General features: G+C 46.0%; 2 protein-coding genes across 2 annotated transcripts in view; both read left to right on the top strand.

The window, feature by feature from the left end:
- ROS1 (ROS proto-oncogene 1, receptor tyrosine kinase) overlaps window positions 1–14,324 on the top strand; it is a 32,304-nt gene extending 17,980 nt beyond the window's left edge. Inside the window, 8 exon segments of the mRNA XM_069804556.1 lie at window positions 137–241; window positions 756–952; window positions 1,914–2,105; window positions 6,724–6,824; window positions 8,343–8,557; window positions 8,889–9,061; window positions 9,664–9,825; window positions 14,196–14,324. Of these exon segments, the coding sequence (XP_069660657.1) occupies window positions 137–241; window positions 756–952; window positions 1,914–2,105; window positions 6,724–6,824; window positions 8,343–8,557; window positions 8,889–9,061; window positions 9,664–9,825; window positions 14,196–14,324 (1,274 nt within the window).
- Window positions 14,325–16,026: 1,702 nt separating this feature from the next.
- On the top strand, window positions 16,027–24,935 carry LOC138689513 (uncharacterized). The gene is made up of 4 exons (XM_069804555.1): window positions 16,027–16,335; window positions 16,526–16,725; window positions 16,948–17,057; window positions 22,819–24,935. The coding sequence occupies exons 1-4, from the start codon at window positions 16,027–16,029 to the stop codon at window positions 22,866–22,868; spliced, it is 669 nt and encodes a 222-aa protein (XP_069660656.1). The 3' UTR covers window positions 22,869–24,935.
- Window positions 24,936–25,147: the final 212 nt, after the last annotated feature.

Raw genomic sequence — 25,147 nt, 5'->3', positions numbered from 1 at the left:
CTTAGGGCGGGGGCAGTTTTAACTGTGTTTCTGTAACTTTCCAGAAGCAGAAAACCCTGCTATTGAAATACAAATATTATACATCGATTGCTTGTTGGTGTGCATAACTGCAGTTTTCTTTCTTTATCTGCTGAAGAAGAACCATATATGTTGGCAGTGGGGGCTGAAGGGCTCTGGAAGCAGCGGTTGGATAGTTACGGGCCAGGAGAACTCCTCTATCCTCATATAAGAAATATTGCGGGTAAATACTAAACAAACTGTATGCTGCTGCTACAGACTTGTCAGCATTTATTAGCTCTCCATAAATTTCATCAACAAACTGAAAGACAAGAGCTTTCACTGCAGCAGTCTAGACTTGAATGCAGTGCAGTGAAGCAGCTTCACTGAGCCAAGCCTTTGTGTCCACCCTCTTCTACTTTATGGATCAAATTAATCCTTAGTGAAACCCTAGTGACAGCACAGTTACAGCCGAGATAAAATCAACTCTCTGAACTAAATAGTTCTGTCTCCAGCATCCCAATATATATCATACATTTATAATCATCAGGGCTATATATGTACTAAATATGTACTATATATGTACATTGTATTCTTATACAGAAGTAGCTGTCTTCATGTTAATTGAGCCTAACTGTTCATTTGTATTGATTTTTAAAAAACTGAAGTGTCTGGCTACTTTTTATTCTTAAAAAAAAAAAAGGTTTTTTTATTTACACATTTGTGAAATGCTTAGTATCTTCCCTTTTTTCTTCAAGATCTCAACTGGTATAATGACGCTCTTTATTGGATTAATTCCATGGGGAAAGTTCAGACCTGGTCATTGAACAAAAGAGAAGGTGTACCACTGAGAATACTTACTTATCTCAGAATACTTACTTACGTCAGAAATGCAAGGATGTTGGCCTTTGACTGGTTGGGTCAGTGCTTGTATGGGGCTGGCAAAGCAAATATGGTAGGTATAGTTGCACTTCTTAGAAGGAAAAAAACCCTAAAGTCAACAAGAAAGACTATAAAACAGTATTTGGGAAGATAATCCTTACTTCTTGCAACTTGAGATGCATTTGGACCTTTGCTACTGTAGTGTAGAACAAGAAGGCCTTTCTTCCCTTGTGTGATTTTCCAGAGTTATACAAAAGTTTGGGCTAAAATGTTCACTAATATTCACTAATGCAGGATGCTGAATTCCAGGTGCAAAACAGGCAAATCAAACATGCTATCAACAGTTTTGTTGGATTCAACATTTTAAAAACAAGTGAAGATAGTGAAAATGGAGGCTGCCAAGTTGATTTCAGCTAAGAAGTAGATGGACTTTATTTTAATCAAATCTGACACGATTTGTTTACAGAGAGATTTTCAAGATTGGCCTCTGTACTGTGATATTTTACATATCACTACAGATAAAAAAATAATTACCATTGCACTTTGTACACTCTCATATCAGGAACATTGACATGTGAATTATTTAAAAGGTATCTGACTTCAAAATTGCAGTGCTAATTTATGCAGTGCTGTCAAATTATGCCTCTCATTTCTTGTAAGTGCAAAGTGAGAAGCTGTTTTAAAAACTGGAGCTAGAAGGCCAGATTTCACACTGCCTTGCACCCTCATTTACACTTGTGAATAGTGAATATGAAGTGGGTGAGAAACTCTGTCAGACAGAAGGCTGCCAAAACTGGGAAAGCAAAGGGAAGAGATATTTCAGCTTTTTCTTTTGTTACTTTCTGGCAAACATTAACTAATAATTTTGCCTTATTGTTCATCTTTATACTTTGAATGCAAAAGGTTTAGGCTTTGAAAGTCTAAGGCTTGCATAAGCTTCTGATAAACAGCTGTGGAAAAATCACTTATGTATACTCAATTGATCATGGCTGATGATTCAGGTGTGATGCTAGAAGCAGTTCATTTGTCCCTAGATCTACAGAAAATCACTGCTGGGAGGCCATATGGATGTTGTGGCTTATGTTGTGTTCCTAGTGAAGGATCTAGTAGTGGATTCAGTAAATGGCTATTTGTACTGGGCCACACTGTATTCAGTGGAGAGCACAAGACTGAATGGAGACGAGTGTCTTATATTACAAGAGCAGCTACCGTTTGCTGGTAAACAGGTGAGTGAATTTTTTATTTTATTTTACCTTTTTTTTTTTGTTTGCGGGGAGTTGTATTTTAGTGGTTAGATCTCATGTTCATGGTTGTCAAAATTGATGTGTTATGACCAGAATGATCAGAAGAATAACATGCCTTTCTTGCAATATTGTTATATCATTTTGAGAACAGGGTAAGAATTAAACCATGTAATAGCTGTACCAAAACTTTGGCCCGTAATTCTAAAGCTAGACCCTTGCAACAAAATGTGACATTAAAGATGTCCTTATGGTTGTAATGCTTCTGCTTCCCATACGTGAAATGTACTTGCTTTTGAGTCCTGTGCTTTGGGGATCTTCAAGGGTCTCCATCCCCAGCTCGCCCCTTCCCTTCCCCACCTTCTCTTTCTCCCTTGCTCGAGTCGGGGGCAGTCCTGGCCCCAGCTTGGCCCCTCTTTCTTTGCTCCGGGCTGCTGGGGAGCTCCAGAAAGCTGAGAAGAGGCTGCTGCAGAGCAGAGCATCTCCTGAGGGAGAAGGGAAGGGGGCTTCTTGAAGAGTGAGTAAAGGCTGGGGATAGTATAGGGGAAAAAAGGGATAGGGGGTTCTTGTTTTAGCTTTGTTAGGGTGGATAATAGGTCCCATGCAGGGGTAGGCTGGTGGAGGGGAAATAGAGATGCCATTCCCACCTATAGCTCACCAAAGCCCCTGCTATATGTGGGAGCCCATTAACTGTCCTTCCCTACACGGAGACTTTTTGATGTGCTCTGAGGTCCTCACAGACAACCTCTGTATCTCTGCTGACCTCTCCCATCCCTTTCTTCTCCACTCACTCCTCTCTGATGTCCTATCAAGTCTCTTAAGGCCTTGGTTCACTGCTGGCTCCTCATAGATCAATGTTGCCTTCCCCAAACCCATCCTGCCTCTGCCACCATGTGGGATTTGCCATGCTAGGGACTTGTCCTCATTCTTGCTAGGTGGGATTCAGTGTTGCCTATGCAGCGAAGGAACTCCGAGACTGCATATTGACCTCATGAAAAGATCTGCCAGGGTCTCGGCAGCTGCAGATGTTATGTCCCTTCCCCTTCCCGTGTAGCTGGGGAGGTCAACTCAGCTATGTTATTTGCTGCAACAGCGTTCTTTAAAACACAGCTCTTGCTAAAGAGAAGCCTTTGTTTTTATTCCATCTATTGTACAACCTGTGCTCCCATTTTACCTAAAGCCAGGTTCTCTATTAAAGACCCTTTCTAAACTTCAGAGGACTATGTCTCTTGGTTAGCTTTGTAGCACTCCCCAGAACATTTCAATCTCCTTTCCCAAAGGAAAAGAGGCTGGTGTTTCTCTAATGATAAAAAAAGCCAGGCCTGTTTTAGTCTCTGAAAGGCAACTAACATTCAGAAAGGCCAGCTGATCTCACAGGTCTCTGTTACCTTCATGAGGGTTTGGGAAGGAGACAGAAAGCTGGTTCTGGTGTGGCACCTGCTATACTTGTAAACCTAAATACAGAAGAACTGAAAAACTTTTGTCACATGTAGAGAGGAATGTTTGTGCTGCAAAGGGTCACTGTATTTTCCAGTACTAGCCTCACACCTCTCTGTGGAAGCTGGCTGGTGTGGACTGTCTTCATGGGAAGATAGATGCTGTTCAAGCTCAACGGCATGCTTACACCTATCACATATCTTCTGGGTGATCTGTTGCAAAGGGCTGACAATTTGCAGTTTATTCTAAGCAGCAAACATCACCTTCCTTGCCCTTCTCCTTTGATTCACTACCTGCTTCTCTGAATTGCCGCATGCTAAACTCAAATTTCTTGTTCTTGTCTTCAGGAACCTTGGCGGCAATAAGACTGCTTGTCTGCTCCTGTCATTTATTTTTCCTGCACCTTTCTCTATGTCAGTGATACCAGCCATCCACTTATTCACACCTCCTACAAACAAACATCTCCTCTTTTGCTTCTCTGCTGCCCCTAATCTATGCACTGACTTCCTGAACTCAGCCTCCTGCTGTGATGCATACAGGAAAAAAGCCAAGTTAAAATGTCTAGATTGAGAAGTGACCAGTTATAGCTGACAGGTGTTTAATAAAATAAAACCTAAAATAAACCCATCAGAAAAAAAAGGGCAGTACAACATTCTTTAATGGTGGAATTATTGAGCTGGTTGTTATTGTCCCACATAAAGATGCAACTATACGTTTGCACAAGTACTAATATGTCTCTTCCTCGCACAATGGAGTCCTTTGTCCTGAAAAGAATACCTCTTACCTCAGTATTAAAACACAGATGTAATAGTTAATAGCTGTTATCCAACAGTTAGAGCATGTTCTCTACGTAGCTGCTTCTTACTGATATTCACTAGCTGTTTTTCTGATAAAGAATTGCTGTTCAGCTGGTCAGTACAGGATCTTCAGCAGTATATAGGTGTATCCCCTTGAAATCTGAGTGACGGGAATAGAAGAGACTACTGTGGAGATGACATGTTTCCTAAACAAATACAAAGGCAGAGCTTTGAAAGTCTAATTTCTTTCGCAGGGACTAGATCCTTTTATGACAATTATTTTATTTTCCAATCAGTTGTTTAGCTTAGCTGGTGCGTATTGGCATAGGTTGATTGATTTTGGCAGAGCTGCTCTGATTTATTCCAGCTTAGGATCTGGCACAGAATTTCCAAAGCACTTAGTAAGTTGTTTACACTGTACAATATGCCTGGGACAAAAGTAATTTATAGAGGAGCAGCAAAGTGCGTTATATGCCCGAGGGGGCAGGACCCTCTAGGTGTGGTCTCTTAATATTTCTAGTCAAAGGGTATTTCAAGTAGCTAAATTTATGTTGCATCTTATGCTGTTGAGTTACATTGCATAACCACAGCTACATATCGTGTCCAGAATAATACCTCTCATGAAATGGAAGAAGTTTGTCTATTTTTGAAGCATAACAGAAAGGAGGTGTTAAATTACTAACTCCCAATGATGAATAGTACAAATATTTCTTTGCTTTTTATTAATGGGGATACAGGATCAGGATAAAGAAGATGAGTGTGTCTGTGGGAAAATGTAATAGTTGCAGAAAAAAAGTGGGGCAAGGAAAGAGACCCAAACATTTAAAAAAGCAAGGTAGATTCAAGAAGATTTAATTTGTTGTTTAGCATGGGAGGGAGAATAGGTAAATGGGATAAAATATAACATGGTTGATTAAATATGCATTCAGGCACATACATACTGTAAGATATTTTTAACAGGAAAACCTACAGGAGCAATCATTCAGACCTTGATTTTCTGACATGCAATGTCAACAGAAATATGTCAAGAATGTGATTACATAAGGACCAACAGGCAACTAAGCGATATGGCATTTGCTTTCCTGTCATCATCTTCTGCAGTTTATTAATGAAGAGTTAAAAAAAAAGGCTGCTCCACTTACATCCATAATGGAAATTTAAGCTTATGGAAGAATAGATACAACTAGTGTTTGGATGAGAAGTTCGAGACCTGCTGGAAAACATGTTCAGAGAGGCCCCTAACAAACTTGCAAGCTGTGCTAATGACATGACATAAACTGAACTTGATAACATTTAGCAGACTAATTTGTGGAAGCAAATTCCTTGTTATTCACAGAGCAGTTTATTAGATGTCCGATTTCTATTATTGTTGCATATGGTACCGAATCTGTTGTTTACTGCAAAAGCAAGAAAGCTCTGTTTTGAATATTAGGTCCTATTAAAAATAAACAAAAAATCTTGCACCTACCTTAAAAGAAGATGAAATATTGAAGTAATGAACAGGAAGATTGTTTCATCCTTGTCCTGCCCTGCTCCCCCAGCCCCACCCTGACTCCTTCTTTAATAATAAATGATTTACCAAAATGTAAATTTTGAATAGAAGGCAGATTTAGATTAGATATAAGTTCTTCACTGTGAGGGTGGTGAGGCACTGGAACAGGTTGCCCGGAGAGGTTGTGGCTGCCCCATCCCTGGCAGTGTTCAAGGCCAGGTTGGATGGGGCTTGGAGCAACCTGGTCTAGTGGAAGATGTTCCTGCCCATGGCAGGGGGTTGGAACTAGGTGATCTTTATGGTCCCTTCCAACCCAAACCATTCTATCATTCCATGAATTTCCTGTTTAACCAAATAAGTCAATAAAAATTTTGCACGTATTTTCCATAAATAATGTAACACGTTAAATATTGTATGCATAAAATCAAAGCTAGAAAACAAAGACAAAAGATCTGAAGTACTTCTTTCAAAAGGTGATTCTGACTTTCAGACTGGATATCAACCACCTCTTTCAGACAAAGGATGTTAAATTACCAGAGGTGTTGTGGAAATTTTCACAGGTAGTTCCATTAATCACTTGATACACTATTGCCATCATATGTGAAGTACTCAGATACTCCAGGGATGAACATGTGACAGGTGTTCATAAAATGCTATCTAGAAAATCATCAGCTGCTATAAATAGGTGTCCACCAAGGACCTGATTATTTTCTAGTGCTACCTCTTTTTGGGTTAGAATAAACATTCATGGTAGCAATGTTATTTTTGTCATTAAAGAGCTACTCATGATGCTGTCTAGACAACAGTTATGCCTAAGGGCTTTTACCTCAGAAGCGAAGGTGAGTTCAAATTGCCATTTGGACTCTTTTTTTCTTAGGTGGTTGGTTTAACTTTGGATCTCACCTGTGGTTTTCTTTACTGGCTTGTGCAAGATAGTCTATGCCTAAACCTATACAGAGCTTCTCTTTGCAAAGAAGAGTAAGTAAATGTGTGGCAGAGGTAAGAAAGTCTGTATTTTCTAGTTTTGTGATACTCTTTAAAAAATTTTTGTCCAATGCTGGGCATACTAGTTATTAATTTAACATTAAACTAAAAAGAGCTAATGATCACAGCTAGCTGACAGCAAACTACATGTTGAGAAGGTTGTTAACACGGTTTTACAGTGAGAGAAACACATTATGGAAGCTCAACTGAACTGAGGTCATGCTTATCAATTTTTAGACTTAGCTTTAGGAAATAATCACCATTTATTGCCTATTTTATCTTGGCATTTACAACACCTGACAGTTTTCAAGTGCCTGGAGCTGTAACTTGTTCATCTTGCATGGAGCTGAGGACTTGAACTGACACCACTTTCTCACCTGAGCAATCAGTACTCAGCAGGCTTTCCTCTTGATCATCCTGAGCACAAAATAGCTGCATTATTCCTGAAAGACAAAGTTGAAAAAAAAAAAAACCCCAAACAAAACTATGTTTATGGGTCAGCTTGAATATATACTAAGACCTGGAGAAAAATGGTAATTTGTTCTGTAACTGCCAAGTACATGATGAGTGGTAGCTCATAAAACTATGGTTTTGTTCCTTTTCACATGGAAAGTGCCATTTTTTTCTTTTTCAAGCATCAGATTAAACTTCTTAAACTTAATTGAACAGTATCTGTATTTACATGTCCTCACAATGTTGCAGGCTGGCTTTGTGTGGAATTAGCTGAATTTTCTGACTGTTATTAAACTTCCTATGATTAATGGTAAACATTTACAGAATCAAAATATGTTGACTAGTTTTAGCTAGAACATGCAGCTCCATTGTGAACCAATTGGCAGACATAAATCATTGTCCCTGCGTGTCAGAATAGAGAGATTAGAAGCGATCCATCCTAATGGACCTGATGGTGTGTCAAAGCTTTTCAAAATTTGTTTTGGATAGCATGTGTCTAAGCTGAAAGACAATTCTGAGATGGCAAAATGATGCCTCTTACAACACATTTAATCTCTTACCCAGAAGACAAATTGGAACCAAAAAAGGCCTGTAAGTTTTGACATAGAAGTAACAAGACAGATTAAATCACCAGTGATCCCAGTGGAGGAAAATGTTAATAGAATTTAATAAATAATGGAAGGTTATCAAGGAAACTAGCAGGGTCAAATTCATCTGGGGACCTGCTCTAGTGAAGTAGAATGAATCTCACGCTGTGAAGTAGACTCCACCGTTTCAGTGGAATTGCTGAGAGAAGGTGGGCTGATTTTTCAATTTTTCTGTATCCATGCATCAGAATATTAAGCCATTTTATAATTGCTTTCTAATGAAATCAAGGGAATGAAAAAGTGTTCTGCTTTAGAGAACTTAAAGAAAACTTTTTGAACTGTTTTTCTGCCTCCTACATGAGTATTAAGAATTTGAATGATGAGAAACTTATCAATGTGTCAAATATTACATAAATCTCATTCTCTCTACACGTGTGTTTTCAGTTTGCTAATTTCATACATGTTTTCACAGTTGTGGTAATGCCTTCGTCGCAGAATTTGCAGCATGGAGTACTTCAGAAATATCTCAGGGTGTACCGGAATACTACAGTGGTCGTCTGTTCTGGATTAATAGTCTTCAGTTCATTACAACTCAAGAAGTCAATCAGAGCCTTAGCATTCCCTTCTTGCAACTAGCAGAGTTTGCAGCCTTTATCCTTGTTCATACATCACTTAAACCTTTGCCAGGTACATTATTTTCTTTATCTATACCCCTCAATAAAGGTATTCACTGTCAGCCTGTAATTCTTCATTCTTGAAATTCTTTATTCATTTGACAAAAGATAAGAACAACAGCAACTTATTAATAAATATACCAGCTTATACCTGGATAATGTGCAATTTTAAAAGCTGATGTGTATGGCTAAAAAGAATACATGGTGGTATTATTCATTGTTTCTATCTAATGACAGCTTATAGGATTTTCCACAGTACTTTAATTATTTAAGTCAGGTTTGAAAGTCTACCTATTACTCATATTCTTTAAATTATAATTATTTCTTCCTCTCTATATGGACAGGAATTTTTTCTTTTACACCAAAAGTGATTCCAGATTCAGTGCCAGGGTCTTCCTCCAGAATTAAAGGAAATTCTTCAAGTTTTCACATCACTTGGAGTCCCTCCACAAATGTGGAAAAGGGAACTGTCTTTTACTGCGTAAAAAGTAAAAAAAAAAAAAGAAAAAATCTACATGTGAGGATATTCACACAATTACTCCTTATTATCTAAATGTATTACTGCACTACTTGCTGATGTATCTATTTTTAAACAGAAATAGAGTTTTTCTTCTCCAGCATTTACAAATCAGTCAAGCAACCAAACTAAACTGTAAATATAAAGGAAACAGTCCTGTTTCTCCATCACTGAGACCAGCACAGGAGGAATATGGGCTTAGCAATAGCTCTGGGCTAGCTGCTGGGGTGTGAAGTGCCAGGCAAGGAGCTCCCAGTGCTCAAAGATGTGTGAGAGCGCCTTTCACAGTAACTCTGAGACAGAAGTGTCCTCTGAGCCACCAGTGGGACAGCCTTTGCCTGGATGTGAAATCTAGCCTTCACCCACACTTAATTTTAGCACATTTGGCAAGCTTTACTTTAAATTCAAAGGGCAGGTTGCTAGCAGATTTCTACACAGTGCTACAGTGCCACAGGAGCTGGTGAAACAATGATTACTCACAGGAAGAGAAGCTTGGTCTTGATCTAGTTGACCAGCTTGGTGAGGGGAATTTTGGAAAACTGAAGGCCTTTAGGAGAGGGGAAAAAAATGTTTTATTTTACTCTGTATTATTTCATTCATAGCCTTTGGAGAGTGAATGGTGCCTCCCCCGCAACCTGACAGTGCCATCCTACCAAGTTGTTTGGCTGGAACCATTTGCACTCTTTGATTTCACCAACACTCCATACACATACTGGGGCAAGGCACCACCAACATCTGTATCCCTTCGAGCCCCTCTGAAGGAGGTACTAATATTTTAAATCCCATTCCTCACCTGTAATGGGTCCTGGGACCAGGTCTATGTAAGCAAGTGAAACCTAGAGGAATGAGCAGCTTTCAGGGCTAGTCAGCTGTAGGCAGAGTTGCAAGGACATGTTCCTGAATATCTTTGGAATTATCTACTGCACACACAAATGCACAAAATTGCAGTAATAGAATTTGGAACAGAAAGCGCATGGCTGTTTTTCTTCATTCTGTATCTCACTGTCCCCACCCTTCCTGTTCATCTCTTTCTCTGAGCCTTTGTGCTGCTCCCTGCCCTTTTTTTCTGTCCTCCACCTCTCCACAGGGCTCCTAATACCTCTTTTTCTTTCTCCAACCTCCTGTGCTTCTCGCAGTCTCTGTCTTTCTCTCTCTCGTCATTATTCTTGTCTGTCACTCTGTCTTGCTTCCTGTCCCATCCGTATCTTGCTGTATCTGTCCCTGCTGCTTTTTTCTCCATCTCTGTCCAGTTCTCTGTCCCTTTTTGCTTCTCTTGCTGTCCCTCTGCCCTACCTCCTTGCTATCTTTTCTGTCTTTCTCTCTGTCCTATTCCCTCTCCCATCCTTTCTAACTATATCCTCCTGTCCAGCTAGATGTCCCTTCTCTTTTCTCTCTTCCTCAGTATTTCTTTCTTTCTCCATTTCTCTCTCCCACTGCCCATCACAGTTTTTTTTCCCTCAGTGCTGTCCTGCTCTCTGTCCCTTTTTTCTGTCATTCTGTCATGCTCTGTTTTTTTAATTCCTCCAGCTCTGTCCTGCAGCCCATCACTATTTTTTACCTATTCCATCCCTTTGTCCTTCTCCCTGTCCTTGTCTCTCTCTTTCTCTTTGTTCTGCCTCCTGTCCTCTTTTCCTTTCTTGCTCCATCTCTCTGTCCTTCTCCTTGTCTTTCCCCCCATTTCTCTGTCTTGTTCCTTCTTCAGGTTTTTTGTTTTCTGTCACTCCATCCTGCTCCCTGTCAGTTTTTTCACACTCCATCTCTGTCCTGCAGCCCAATGCTTTTTTTCCTTCACCATCTATCTCTCCTGCTGCCCATCCTAGGCTTTTCCCCCTCCATCTCTGTCCTGATCCCCATCTTTTATTTTTGCCTGTCTTTCACTTTGTCCTGCCTCCCTGGCCCTTTTTTCTCTCTCTGTATCACCTTGTCTTGCTCACTGTCCCTGTCTCACAATCTGTGTCCTGCTCCTTGTCCTTCTCCCCCCCCCCCTTCCTCCTGTCCTTCTTTTTTCTCTTTCTAGCCTTCTGCCCCTGTGCTTCTTTCTCCACCTCTGTCCTACTCCCTGCCCCTTGTTTCCTCTCCCTGTCCCTCTGTCCTGCTTCCTGTCCCCATTTTTTCTGTCTTTATTTCTCTGTCCCACTGCCTGTCTCATTTCTTGCTATACCTCCCTGTCCATCTGGCTCTCCCTTTTTAACTTTCTCTCCTCTGTCCAGCTCCCTGGCCCTTTTTTCTTTTCCTCTGTCTCTGTCCTCTAGCCCATTGCCATTTTTTTTTTTCCTTCTTTGTCTCTTTGTACAGGTCTAACCCTTTCTTTATTTCTCAATCCCTTTGTCCTGTTCCCCATCCTTTTTCTCTGTCTGTACATCCTGTGCCCTGTCACAGTCTTTGTGTTGTTCTTCTCCTTCTCCCCCCATCTCTCTATTCCTCTGTCCTGCTCACTGACCCTACATTTCCTTGCTCCATCTCACTTTTTCTGGATTTCTCTACCTCTCTGAACTTTTCTTTCGACCTTTCTTCTCTCTTTGCTCCTCAGTCTTCTCCCTTGTCTTATTTTTCTCTTTCTAGTCCTCTGTCCTGCTCCCCATCACTGAATTTTCTTTCTCCATTTCTCTGCCCCACTCCCCATCCCTCTCTTTCTCCACCCCACTGTGCTGCTCCCCATCCCTCCTTCTCTGTTGTTACTCTGGCATCCCTCGTTGTCTCTCCACCCCTCAGTCCTGCTCCCCATCCCTAATTTTCCATTTACATTTCTCTGTCCTGCTTTCAGTCCCTGTTTTTCCTCTGGCTCCATCTCCCTGTCATTCTCCCTGTTGCTCTTGCTTGCTCTCTATCCCAGTGTCTTTTTCCCCATTCCACTCTTTTTCTCCGTATTCAATTTTCTTACTCCCTATCCCTCACTTGTTTTCTGTATCCCTCTCTCCTTCCTCTTGTCCTTCCTTCCCCATGCTCCTTGTGCCTCTGGCCTGCTGCTTGTCACTGTTTTTTCTTTCTTCCACCCTCTATCCAGGTTATGTCATTCTCTTCCTCTCTCTGTTCACTTGTCCTTCCTCCAACCTGTATTTCTCTCTCTCTATTCCTCTGCCCCTAATGCTGCTTCTTCCATCTCTCAGTCCTGCTCCCTGCCCCATCTTTTTGTCCCACCATCCATCCTGCTTCCTCTCACTGGTTATTTTGCCTTTATCCCTGTCCCCCTGCCTGTCTCATTGTTTCTAGTTATATCCCCCTGTCCAGCCAGCTGTTCCTTTCTTCCTTTCTCTCTTCCCTACTCTGCCCTTACTTTTTCTTCCTCCATCTCTGTCCAGCAGCCCATCATCATTTTTTCCCCTTCTCCAATTCTTTGTCTTAATCTGCATCTGGTTCCCCCCACTGCCCCCAGTCCCTCTGTCTTGTTCCTTGTCCTGCTCTTTGTCTCTCCATGTCCCACACTCCATCCCCATCTTTTTCTTTCTCTCCCTCCTTCCTTTTCTCTACATCTTTGTCCTGTTGCTCATCAGTATTTTTTCATGCCATTCCTCTGTCCTGTTGCCCGTCCCTTACTTCTCTGTCAGTCCCTCTGTCCTGTTGCCTATCATTATTTTTGCCTGCATCCCACTGCCCTGCTTCCCATTCATCTCTTTTGGCTCTACTCTCCTCTCATACTCACCAGCAGTATTTTTTTCTTTCTCCAGCTCTCTGACCTGCTGCCTGCCCTGCTGTTTTTCTCTCTGTCATTCTTCACGCTTCCCTGTATCTCTCTCTCTGCAGCCTTGTGTCCCACATGCTGTCCCTCTCCGTTTATATCCCACTGTCTGGGTCCCTGTCCCTCTCTTTGCCTCTCTATCCCTCTGTTCTTTTTCCTGTTTTTTCTTTCTCCATCGCTCTGTCCTGCTGCCCATCTCTGTTCAGTTCCCTTTGGGTTCCCCCCCCCCCCTTGGTTACTCTGCTTTTCTTCCTGTCCCTATTTTTCTCTCTCTTCATCCCTCAGTCCTGCTCTGTGTTCCCTCCCTCTTACTCCCCCAGTGTCCTGCTCTGTGTTACCCATCCTTCTCCCCCTTGATTTCTCCCTCTGGTTCTACCCCTCTGTCCTGCTCCCTATAAGTATTTTTAAATTCTCTGTGTTTCTGTTCTTCTGCCCATTGCTATTTGTTTGTTCTCCATCTCTCCTGCTCCCCATCCTCCACTTTCTCTCTGTCATTCTTTCCCCTTCTCTGTTGTCCTGCTTTCTAGTGGCTGGTATAGTGCTATGTCTTGGGTTCAGTATGAGAAGAATGTTGATAACACACTGAAGTTTTCAGTTGTCACCAGTAGTGTTTAGACTAAGTCAAGGGGTTTTCAGCTTCTCATGCCCAGCCAGCAAGAAGGCTGGAGGGGCACAAGAAGTTGGGAGGGGACACAGACGGGGCAGCTGACCCAAACTGGCCAAAGGGACATTCCATACCATGTGATGTCATGTCCAGTATATAAACTGGGGGCAGTTGGCCGGGGAGGGGCAGATCGCTGCTCAGGAACTAACTGGGGATTTGGTCGGTGAGTGGTGAGCAACTGCACTGTGCATTACTTGTTTTGTATACTCCAACTCTTTTACTATTATTATTATCTTCTTTTCGGTCCTATTAAACTGTCTTTATCTCAACCCACGAGTTCTACTTTTTTTTTTTTTTTCCAGTTCTCTCCCCTATCCCACTGGATTCCCACTGGATTTAATTCCTGTGTCCCCAATCCTTTTTCTGTCTCTCTAGCTCCCTCAGGACATTTTTCCTCCCAGTCACAATGCCTCCTGAGACCTTCCGCGATCTCCATGGCACCTTGTAGCACTTTATCTCCCGTTCTATCACTCTTGTTCCGTCACAGCTTTCCTTCTTTCTTTGCTATACAGTGCTCCTTTATCTTTCTCTCTGCCATCGAGGGTGTTTGCGTTCAGTTCCTCTCTCACTCTGTCAGCTGTAGTTTACCTAGATGCCCTCCTGAGACTCCAAGGTCCTCACTGTGTCTCCAAGCCTTCTTTCCTTACCCTACTCCCTCCTAATTCCTCTTCTCTCTGTAACAATGTCTTCTGAGTCCTTTCTTGTACTCCACAGCACTCCTGTAGCACTTTAGCTGCCTTTTGTGGTTTGGTTTAGGCTTTTTTTGTGCTCTTATCTTACTCTTTGCCATTTAGGATGCCTTCATGCAGCCCCCAGACAACTTCTGTACTTTGTTGAAATCCCCTTCAGAGTTCCTCATTGGCATCTCTGAGGCTGCTTTGGTCTCTCAGGCCCCCTGCAGACCCCACCGCTCCCTTTGCTGAGCTCTTCTGAGCCATCCTCCATGCCCTAGAGACCTGTTTCAGCTCGGGAGAGCACTCTGCACCCCTCTTTTCCCCTCAGAACCCTTCCTGAGTCCGCATCTGTTACCCTGGCCAGTCTTCCTGTCCCCTCATCCGTTTGGTGCATCTCCGTTCGGTCCCCAGTCCCTTGAGGACATCTGTACTTTGTTCAATTCCCTTGTGAGCTCGTCGCATCCCCTTTGGTCTCTCTGGCCCCTTCGGGACCTTTTCCAAAGCCATCTTTGTGCTCCAGAGCAGTTTTTTTGTTTTCTGCCTTAGAGTAGGGTTCTCTTGGGTACCTGGTACCCCCAAGATGTCTATCGTCAGCTCAGATCTCCTCTTGTGTTTTTCAGAGGAGGCAATAGCCGTCATCTGTTTTTATCGACACATGTCCTGTGGTGTTTTTTGTTGTGTTTTGCAATTTATTTTTGTTCTAGCTACTTAGGTGTTAATCAGGCTGCTTCATACAGTTTCTGATATGCTTCTTGTCTTTCCATGGTTTGTTGGTGTTGGCCTTTAGGACTCATCTAGCTCTGTTAAGGGAGTCAGTCACCATCAAAGTGACTGAGTCATCGGTAATTCATGGTAAATAATTTACTTTGCAACCAGAGATATTTTTGAGAAGGGATTCTTAAGGGATCTAGTTCTGCTTTGTCATTCAGTCCTACCCAGAAGGTAGTTCTGGCAGAAGTTAGGTAGTATGCGCAGTCTTTCTAGAAATGCACCTCTTGCCTCTTCCTCTGCCCAGCTCAGCTGGAAAGTACGTTTGCTGCAGAAACTGCTGCAGCCCTGTGACTCCTCCTCAGGTTGTCTCTGCACGGGACACCGGCACCCTGGAGATCTTTACTCCCAGTCGTTCCTTTCCCCTAGATTTCTGCCAGCACTGTATTTCAGCTGCATTGCTTGCAGGCCAGGAGGTCTTTAGAGGGGTCTGAATTAAAGAAACCAAGTGTTGAAGTGTTTGTTTTAAGGAGGCGAATTAGGCAGCCAAAGGAGCTGAGCTGCTCACCCGACACCTTGGCAGAACGGCCCATCCATCCTACCAAGGACTGCGTGCTGCAGGCAGCGAAGGGCAACTGTGATGGCTGCTGGCAGGGAGCAGCAAGGAGTGCAGAGCTACGCTCCTGTGCAGGGCAAAGATGGAACCTCCAGGGCTCTACGGTCATCTGCTAAGGATTTCTAATATACCGACATGCCTCTTTGCTTTCCCTGATTCATGTCTACTTCGCAGGCTGGCGGGCAGGTTGGTAAGTAACACCATGCAGCGTCTCTCACCTAAGCGACAAGGCCTGCAGAGGAAGCCTGGTGCGTGTGCGGGGTTAGGAGAGCAGAGTGCTGACGGCACGGAGGCGAGGAAAGGTACAAACACCACCACAACGCCCAGGGATCACCAGCGTGTCGCTCATCTGCAGATCGGCCGCTTGCACCTGGTCCGCTCCGATGCCCCGTTCGTGCTTCGACAGAGCTGCCCCTCTCGCACAAAGCAGCTGTCGGTCTCTTCTCGCCCGCCTTCGGGATGCCATCTGCGTCGCTCTATTTTTTTTTAAAATCTCTTGCCAGCATCTGTTGACTCGCTGCCGTCCCACAACCCTGACGCCACACGCAGACCCACACAGCGACCCCTGGGGGGCAAACCCCCACCTCTTCTGCTCCTCCTCCCGAGGTAATGGGGGGGAGGAACGACATGGAGAGCAGCAACCCCCAGACTTTTAAAGCGGCCAAACGCAAAGGGCAGCAACGCTCCAGCCGCCTCGACGCTGTGTGGTACGGAGGCAACGAACGTCCCCGCCCGGGCTGCGAGGCGGGAAAAGCATCACGCATGCGCGGTGCCGCCGGGCGCTCGAAGCGCGGAACGGCAGCGCCGCCGCCGCTGCTGCTGCCGCCTGGTGGCCAAGGGCGGAACTGCAGCGCCGCCTCTGCCTCTGCTGCCGCCGCCGCTGCTGCCGTTGCTGCACGGTGGCAGCGGGCCGGGCGCGATTCCCCGCGGCGGTGCGTGAGGGAGCTGGTCTGCGGGAGGCGAGCCGGGGGCCGGGGCAGCCCCAAGGGAGTTCCCCGGGAGCTGCTGGAAGGGGAGGAGGGGAAGGGGGCAGGTACGGTTAGCGGCCGTGCGGGGAAAGAGGGGGGGGCCGGCCGGGGGCCGGCTGTGGTAAACGCGGCGGCTGCCGGTCCCTTCTCTCGCCCAGAGGCTGCGCCGAGGACGGGGTTGTCGGTTCCTCCCCCGGGGACGCCGTGGGCTGCCCCCGCCCCAGGCTCGTCTCTGCCCGGCCTCGCTCTCCTCACGGCCTGGGGACCGACAGGGACAGGAGCTGCCGTGGATGAAGCCGGAGAGGCCGCAGAAAGGCAAAGAAGAAGAACTCGAAGGCCATCCGGCCGGCAGCTGCGGGTAAGAGACAGAGCCTGCCTCTCCGGGTGAGGAAGGTCCCTCTCCGGGTGAGGAAGGGTCCCTCTTCGTCTTCGGCAGCAGGCCAGGCTGCCGACGTCCACCGCAGGGTCTGCGTGTGTCACCGGCAGCGCCGCACGGCCGCGTCGTGCGTGAGGGAGCAAGGCTACGTGTCTGGGAAGCCTCGTCTCGCAAGAGCTGTAAGACACCCACGTGTTCTCTTAGGTGGAGGACAGCCAAGCGGCCCGAGTTACTGAAGAGGAAGGGAGGAGAGGTGGGGAAAGAAGTGCCTGAACTGTCAAATTCTCCCAGCAGCCCCAAGAGCAAGACCTGTGGTGAGTCCTGGCACCCTCGGGGCCCTGTCGCCCTTCTAGTGCATTCTGGTCCCTCCCGGTCCCTCCCCTGGCCCCCTCTCTTTCCCACACTGCTGCAAATTTTTCAGTTTTTTCCTCCCCTGTACCTCTCCTCTTCTCTCTGTTCTTGTGTCTTGGTCTCTCTCCCACTTTTTTGTCATCCTCTGTCTCTGTCCTGCAGCCCATCGCTTTTTTCCCCTTTTCTATCTCTTTGTCCTGATCTGCATCCGTCTCTTATTTCTCCACAATTTCTCTGGCCTGTTCCCTGGCATTCTTTTCCTCTCTGTGCCTGGACACGCCACTCTGTGTCCCTACCTTCCTATCTCTCTCCTACCTTCCTTCCTTTTCTTTCTCTCTCTATCCCTTTGTCTTGCCCACTGTCACTGGGTTTTTTTCATTCAGTGCCTCACCATCTCCATCCTCCTTCCTCTTCATCTCTTACCCTCTCTGACCCTTTGTGCTGCTCCCTGCCTTTCCACCCCATCCTCCAACTCTCTGCAGGGCTCTTCATACCTCTCTTTCTTTCTCCAACCCCCTGTGCTTCTCACAGTCTGTGTCTTTCTCTCTCTCATTGTCATTATTCTTGTCTGTCACTCTGTCTTGCTTCCTGCCCTGTTGATTCTTGCTATATCCCTTTGTCCTGCTCCCTGCCCATACTCTTTTTTACTCCCTCTCTGTCCTGTTGACCATCCCAGTTTTTTCATTTCCATCCTGCCACTCTCCTGATCTTTCTGTCTCTGCCATGTTCCCTGTCGTTCTTTCTGTCTCTTTTCCTCTGCCCCTACTGGTTTTTCCCTCTATCTCCGTCCAGATCCCTGTCTCTCCCCCCCCCCCCGCTGCTGTCCCTCTGCCCTGCTGTGTCTCACTATCTTTTCTGCCTTTCTCTCTCCTGTTCCCTCTCCCATCCTTTCTTTCTATAGCCCCCTGTCCAGCTAGCTGTCCCTTCTCTCCTTTCTCTCTTCCTTAGTATTTTTTCCTTTCTCCACATCTCTATCGCACTGCCCATCACAGTTGTTCTTTTCCTCCAGTGCTGTCCTGCTCTCTGTCCCTTTTGCCTCTCTAAGTGACTCTGTCATGCTGCCTGTGTCTCTCTTTTAATTCCTCTGTCTCCATCCTGCAGCCCCTCGCTATTTTTCCCCCTCTTCCTTTTGTCCTTCTCCCTATCCTTGTCTCTCTTTACCTTTGTTCTGTCTCCCATCCTTTTTTCCTGTCTTGCTCCATCTCTCTGTCCTGCTCTCTAACTCCCCCTCCCCATTTCTCTGTCCTTCAGCTTGCCTTTCCCCCCCATTTCTCTGTCCTGTTCCCTCTTTGGTTTTTTGGTTCTCTGTCACTCTGTCCTGCTCCTTGTTGCTGTTTTTTCACACTCCATCTCTGTCCTGCAGCTGAGTGCTTTTTGTTCCTTCTCCCTCTATCTGTCCTGCTGCCCATCCTAGGCTTTCTCCCCTCCATCTCTGTCCTGCCTCCCTGTCCCTTTTTTCTATCTCTGTGTCACCTTGTCTTGGTCCCTGTCTTTCTTTGACAATCCGTGTCCTGCTCCTTGTCCTTCTTCCTGTCTCTTTCTGTCCTTCTGCCCCAATCCTTCTTTCTCCATCTCTGTCATTCTCCCTGCCCCCCAAGAACTCTCTGAGTTCTGTGACTTTGTCTTTCTTCCAACCTGTATTTTCCTCTATTCCTCTGCCCCTAATGCTGCTTTCTCCATCTCTCGGTCCTGCTCCCTGCCCTTTCTTTTGTCCCATTGCTCTGTCCTGCTGCCCATCTCTGTTCAGTTCCCTTTAGTTCCCCCCGCAACCCCCTTGGTTACTCTGCTTTTCTTCCTGTCCCTATTTTTCTCTCTCTTCATCCCTCTGTCCTGCTCTGTGTTCCCTCCCTCTTACTCCCCAGTGTCCTGCTGTGTGTTACTGTCATGGTTTAACCCCAGCTGGCAGCTCAGCCTTAAGCAGCTGCTCGCTCACTCCCCCACAGTGGGATGGGGGAGAGAAGTGGAAGGCTAAAAGTGAGAAAACTCATGGGCTGAGATAAAGACAGCTAAATAGTAAAGCAAAAGCCACACACTCAAGCAAAGCAAAACAAGGAATTCATTCACCACTTCCCACCAGTAGGCAGGTGTTCAGCCATCTCTAGGAAAGCAGGGCTCCATCATCAAGGTGACTTGGGAAGACAAACGCCAGCACCCCAAACGTCCCCCTCCCTCCTTCTTCCCCCAGCTCTATATGCTAAGCATGACGTCCCATGGTCTGGGATATCCCTTGGGTCAGTCGGGGTCAGCTGTCCCGGCTGTGTCCCCTCCAACCCCTTGTGCCCCCCCAGCCTCCTCGCTGGTGGGGTGGGGTGAGGAGCAGAACAGCCCTTGGCTCTGGGTGAGCGCTGCTCAGCAGGAACAGAAACATCCCTGTGTTATCAACACTGTTTTCAGCACAAATCCAAAACACAACTTACAAGGTACTATGAAGAAAATTAACTCTATCCCAGCCAAAACCAACACATTCTCCACCATTGCGACACTTCTGTATACAACCTAACTGTCAGCGTACAAGTAATGTGCCTTCCCTTCCAGGATAGCAAGAGATGCTGCAATTAATTCAGCCCACTGACTAGATGCCTGTACACCTGTTTGCCATAATGTAATTCCTGGTAGTGGAGCGTATGCGACTGCTCTCCATTGCCTTTGTCCAGTTGCCGTCTATGTTGCACTTACGTCCGTAAACTAGGTATCTATTTTGTGCTCTTCTATTAACTTGTCATAAGGGGGAGCCTCCTTCACAGGAGATGTAGGGATATCTCCAAGGGGAAGAGTATCCCCTAGTGTGGGCATATGATTAAATGGCACAGTTCCTAGAAGAGTGGCGTGTGGAGTGGTGACGTGGTTTTCCTGGTAGAAATCATTGCTGTAAATAATGTTTCCGTTTCCAATGTGTGACTGCCTGAGCTACCCCTGGATGGGCCCTAACGGAATCATCAGTAACCCACCCATGAATAGGTATGGGTGTGTGTACAGTCACACTGTCGTGGCCTGTGATTCTTTCAGTTTCTTGTAGTGCCCAAACTACAGCTAAAATTTGTTTTTCCATGGGGTTATAATGTATAGCGGAGCCTTATAATAGCTTGGACTAAAATCTTACAGGTTCTTTCTGATTTTTCGGCCCAGTCATCTGCCACAATCCCCGTGAGACTGTATCATCTAGAATTGTTACTTATAATTCGAAAGGAAATTCTTGCCTGGGACTGTATAATTGCGCATGCTCGATCAAAGCATTCTTGCAGGCATCAAAGGCTTCTTGTTGTTGCTTGGTCCACTGCCAAACAACCTTCTTCCTAGTTGATTTCTGCAGAGGGCCTGTTAATACCACCAGATGTGGGACAAAAGTTCTCCAATACCCTAAAAGTCCCCAAAAGGTCTGTAACTGTTTTACTGTGGTTGGTACAGGAAATCGCTGGATTGCTTGTTGTAGCTTATTTGGTATTTCTCTGATCTGTCCATGCCAAACTATTCCCCAAAATTGTACAGTAGTACAGGACTCTATTTTCTTTGGATAATTTGCCCAGCCTCAGTCTTGTAAATGCACTTTCAGCAATTCAGCAGCTGCTTCAATTTCTTCTTGTGACTCTGCCATAATCAATAGATCATCAATATAATGGTAAACAGTAATGGTACCCGCCCATAGTGGTATCATTTGGTGGCAAATGGAGGGAGGGACTGTGTTTGTATCCCTGGGGCAATACTTGGAAAGTATATTGCTTTTGTTGCCAGGTAAAGGTGAGCTGGTCTTGGCTTTCTGAAGCAATGGCTATCAAAAAGGAAGCATTAGCAAGATCTATCACAACTTCCAGTTGTAAATTTTTGCTAGTTTTTTTCTATAAGAGTAAACACGTCTAGTACCGTAACTGCAAGTGGAGGGGTGACTTTATTAATTACTCTATAATCTACAGTCATCCTCCAAGTGCCATCTGGTTTTTCAAACTGGCCAAATAGGATTTTGCCTAATTGCTGAAGTTTCTGTCAAATCTAGACTTTCTACTAGAACAGTTAGGTAAGCAGGTAGCCTTTAATGAAAATAGTATGAATGGCAAGTTTTGGCATATTTGAAGATCAGTACGCAGAGTTAAGAGCACTTTGGCCATGAAAACGTTGCTCACTTGTTAGAAGTGAGGGGATGGTTAAGGCCAGTGAGCAATATAGAGCAGAAGGCAAGAAAATGAAGCATAAGCAGCTTTCCATTTCTAGCAGGGCAAAGGTACCAGCCATTTCTCTGTAGTTTGATAATACTTATAGCTACAGCTAGTCCCTAGATAAAACAGACCTTTGTTTATAAAACCAGCGTTACCTGATTAAGAAATGAAGGTTTTTCTTAATGTATCAGTGTGCTGGTTTTGGCTGGGATAGAGTTAATTTTCTTCACAGTAGCTGGTATGGGGCTGTGTTTTGGATTTGTGCTGAAAACAGTTTTGATAACACAGGGATGTTTTGGTTCCTGCTGAGCAGTGCCTACCCAGAGCCAAGGGCTGTTCTGCTCCTCACCCCACCCCACCAGCGAGGAGGCTGGGGGGGCACAAGGAGTTGGGAGGGGACACAGCCTGGACAGCTGACCCCGACTGACCCAAGGGGTATTCCAGACCATAGGACGTCATGCTCAGCATATAGAGCTGGGGGAAGAAGAAGGAGGCAGGGGGACGTTTGGAGTGATGGTGTTTGTCTTCCCAAGTCACCATTAGGCGTGCTGGAGCCCTGCTGTCCTGGAGATGGCTGAACACCTGCCTGCCCATGGGAAGTGGGGAATGGATTCCTTGTTTTGCTTTGCTTGCACGTGCAGCTTTTTCTTTACCTATTAAACTGTCTTTATCTCAGCCCATGAGTTTTCTCACTTTTACTCTTCCGATTCTCCTCCCCATCCCACTGTGGGGGAGTGAGTGAGTGCCTGCGTGGGGCTCACTCCATGCAGCTGCCCCTGACTCCAGCACCTCCCCTGCAGCCTGTCCCATAGCCACCAACTGCCCCCAAGCCCTGTCCTCATGGCAGCAAGTTGGCCCTTTGTCCTGATTTTGGCTGGAATAAAGTTCATTTTCTTCCTAGTATCTGGTACAGTGCTGTGTTTTGGATTTAGGATAAGAATAATGTTGATAACACACTGATGTTTTAGTTGTTGCTAAGCAGTATTTATACCAAGTCAAGGACTTTGCAGCTTCTCATACTGCCCTGCAGGTGGAGGCTGGGAGTGCACAAGAAGCTGGGAGGGGACACAGCCAGGACAGCTGACCCAAACTGGCCAAAGGGTATTCCATATCATATTGCATCATGCTCAGTATATAAACTGGGGGGAGTGGCCAGGGGGCACCGCGGCTCAGGGATTGGCTGGGCATCAGTCAGCGGGTGGTGAGCAATGGTATTGTCCATCACTTGTTTTGTATGTTCTGTTATTATTAGCAGTAGTACTAGTAGTGTTTTCCCTTCCTTTTCTGTCCGATTAAACTGTCTTTACCTCAACGCATGAGTTTTACTTCCCCCCCGCCCCCATCCCACTGCGGGGGCCGGGGGGGGAGGAGTGAACGAGCAGCTGCATGGTGCTTAGTTGCTGGCTGGGGACACCCTGGAATATGCTTTATTCTTCATAAACGCAGGTGCCATTAGCATCAGTTTGGAGAAAGAGCGGTGTCTCCAGAAGCTCCTGCAGCAGGAGTGGTTCTTGCCTGAGGAGAGCTATAGTAATCACTGCGGGTAATAGTTCTTGTTGCTCTTTCCCTCTCCCAGAGGCAGCACTGAGGGCTCAGTTGTCGGTTCCTCTCTGGAGATGTTGTTGACTGTGTCCGGCTCAGGTTTGTATGCATTGCTTTTGGCCTCATTCTTCTCGCGACGTGGGCAAAAAGGGACAGCTGGACACTTACTGGCTGTGGGTAGGAGCTGCCATGGCTGAAGCTGGAGAGGCCAGAAAAAGGTACAACTTCTGAAGAATAAAATGAAGGGGATCCAGCCAGCAGCTGCCTCCAGCTGCAGACAGGAGACAGCCTGCCTCTCCAGGTGAGGAAGGATCCCTCTTAGTGTAGTCCTCAGCAGATCCGATCACCGGTGTGCATGGCAGGGTCTGTGTGCGTAACCAAAAGCGCAGTACGGCCGCATAGTGTGTGCACACGTGAGGCTGGGTATCTAGGAAGCCTCATATTGTAAGAGCTGTAAGATGCCAATCTAATCTCTTAGGTGGATGATAGTCAAGCGACCAGAGCTACAGAGGGGGAAGGGAAGGGGAGAGAGAGACAAAGATGCATCTGAACTGTCAAATTCTCCCAGCAGCTCCAAGAGCAGGAGGTACAGCGAGTCCCGGACCCTTGGGGCTGTGTCACCCCTCTTCTGCATCCCAGTCCCTCCCTGCCCCCACCTCCTTCTCTCACTGCTGTCATTTTTCTTTGCTTCCTGCGCCTCTCCCTCTCTTGTTCTCCAAGTCCCCCTCTTTCTCTGTTGTTCTACCCCTCTGTTTACTTTTTTCTCTGTGCTTCTGTCCTGTTCCCTGTCCCTCTTTTTTTCATCCTCTGTCTCTGCCCTGCAGCCCATCATTACTTTTGTCTTTCTCCATCTATCTGTCCATCTTCCTATCCCATTTTTTTTGATTCCTCCATGTCTGCCCTTTAGCCCTTCACAATTCCCACTACCCTCACCTCTCTGTCTGGCACCATGTGTCTATTTTTAAACTCGTCTCTCTCCACCCTGTATTCTAAATATACTTTTTCTTTTTTAGATTCTCTTGCTCCAGGTCCCTGTCCCTATGTTTCAACTTCTTGCCTTTCTGTCTCACAGCCCGTTTCTGCCTTTATCATTCTCTCTCTATCTGGCTCCTTGTCCCTATTCTTTATTTCTCTACTCTCTCTCCTTTAGATCATTGATGGTTTTGGTATTTCTCAGTCTCTCTCTGTCCACCTCCCTGTACCCTTTTTTAATTCCTCCCTCTCTGCCCTGTGGCCCATCACTAATCTTTGGTTTTTTCCATCTCTCTGTCTGGTACCTTCTGCCTTTTTATTAGTTCCTCCTTTCTGTCCTGTAGCCCATTGCTATTCCCACCCACTCACCTCCCGTCGCCTCTCTCTCTGTGTCTCCCTTTCCCTATTTTTCAGTCCCCCCTCTCTGCCCTGTAGCCGATTGCTCTTGTAGTGGGTTTACATGGCAAGGTTTTGTCAGCTGGGCGGTGGGTTCTCTGAGAAGACACCAGGAGTTGCCCCCACGTTGGGCACAGCCAGCTCCAGCTCCAAGACAGATCTGCTGCTGGTCAAAGCTGAGCCAACCAGCAACGCTGGTAGCAGCTCTGTGAAATTTAAGAGGGGCTAAAAAAGTGCTGCGCAGAAGCTGTGATAGAGAAAATGTGAGTGTGAAACAACCCTGCAGACCCCCAGGTCAGTGAAGAAGGAGGAGAAGGAGGTGCTCCAGGCACCAGAGCAGGGATTCCCCTGCAGCCCATGGGGAAGACCATGGTGAGGCAGGCTGTCCCCCTGCAGCCCAGGGAGGTCCACGGGGGAGCAGATCTCCACCTGCAGCCCGGGGAGGACCCCACGCCAGAGCAGGGGGATGCCCGAAGGAGGCTGTGACCCCGTGGGAAGCCCGCGCTGGAGCAGGTTTTCTGGCAGGATCCCCATGAGAGGGATCCCACCCTGGAACAGAAGAAGAGCGTGAAGGAGGAATGAGCAGCAGAGACAACTTGTGATGAACTGACTGCAGCCCCTGCTCCCTCTGCGCTGCTCGAGGGAGGAGGCAGAGAAGTCAGGAGTGAAGATGAGCCCAGGAATAAAGAGAGGGGTGGGGAGAAGGTGTTTTATAGATTTGTTCTTATTTCTCATTATCCTGCTCTGATTTTGATTGACAATAAATTAAATTAATTTCCCCAAGTTGAGTCTCTTTTGCCTGGGACAGTAACTGGTGAGTGATTTCTTTGTCCTTCTCTTGACCCACAAGCTTTTCTGTCATATATTCTACCCCCTAGTCCTGTTGAGGAAGGAGAGTGATAGAGCAGCTTGGTGGGCACCCGGCAGCCAGCCAAGGTCAACCCACCACAGTTTCCTTCTGTTAGGCTCCCTGTCCCTATTTTTTAATTCTTGCC

The sequence above is a fragment of the Haliaeetus albicilla genome, chromosome 17 (assembly GCF_947461875.1).
Source record: "Haliaeetus albicilla chromosome 17, bHalAlb1.1, whole genome shotgun sequence".
NCBI lineage: Eukaryota > Metazoa > Chordata > Aves > Accipitriformes > Accipitridae > Haliaeetus > Haliaeetus albicilla.
Note: the sequence above shows the minus strand (reverse complement) of the source record. Positions and strands in the feature narration are given on the sequence as shown.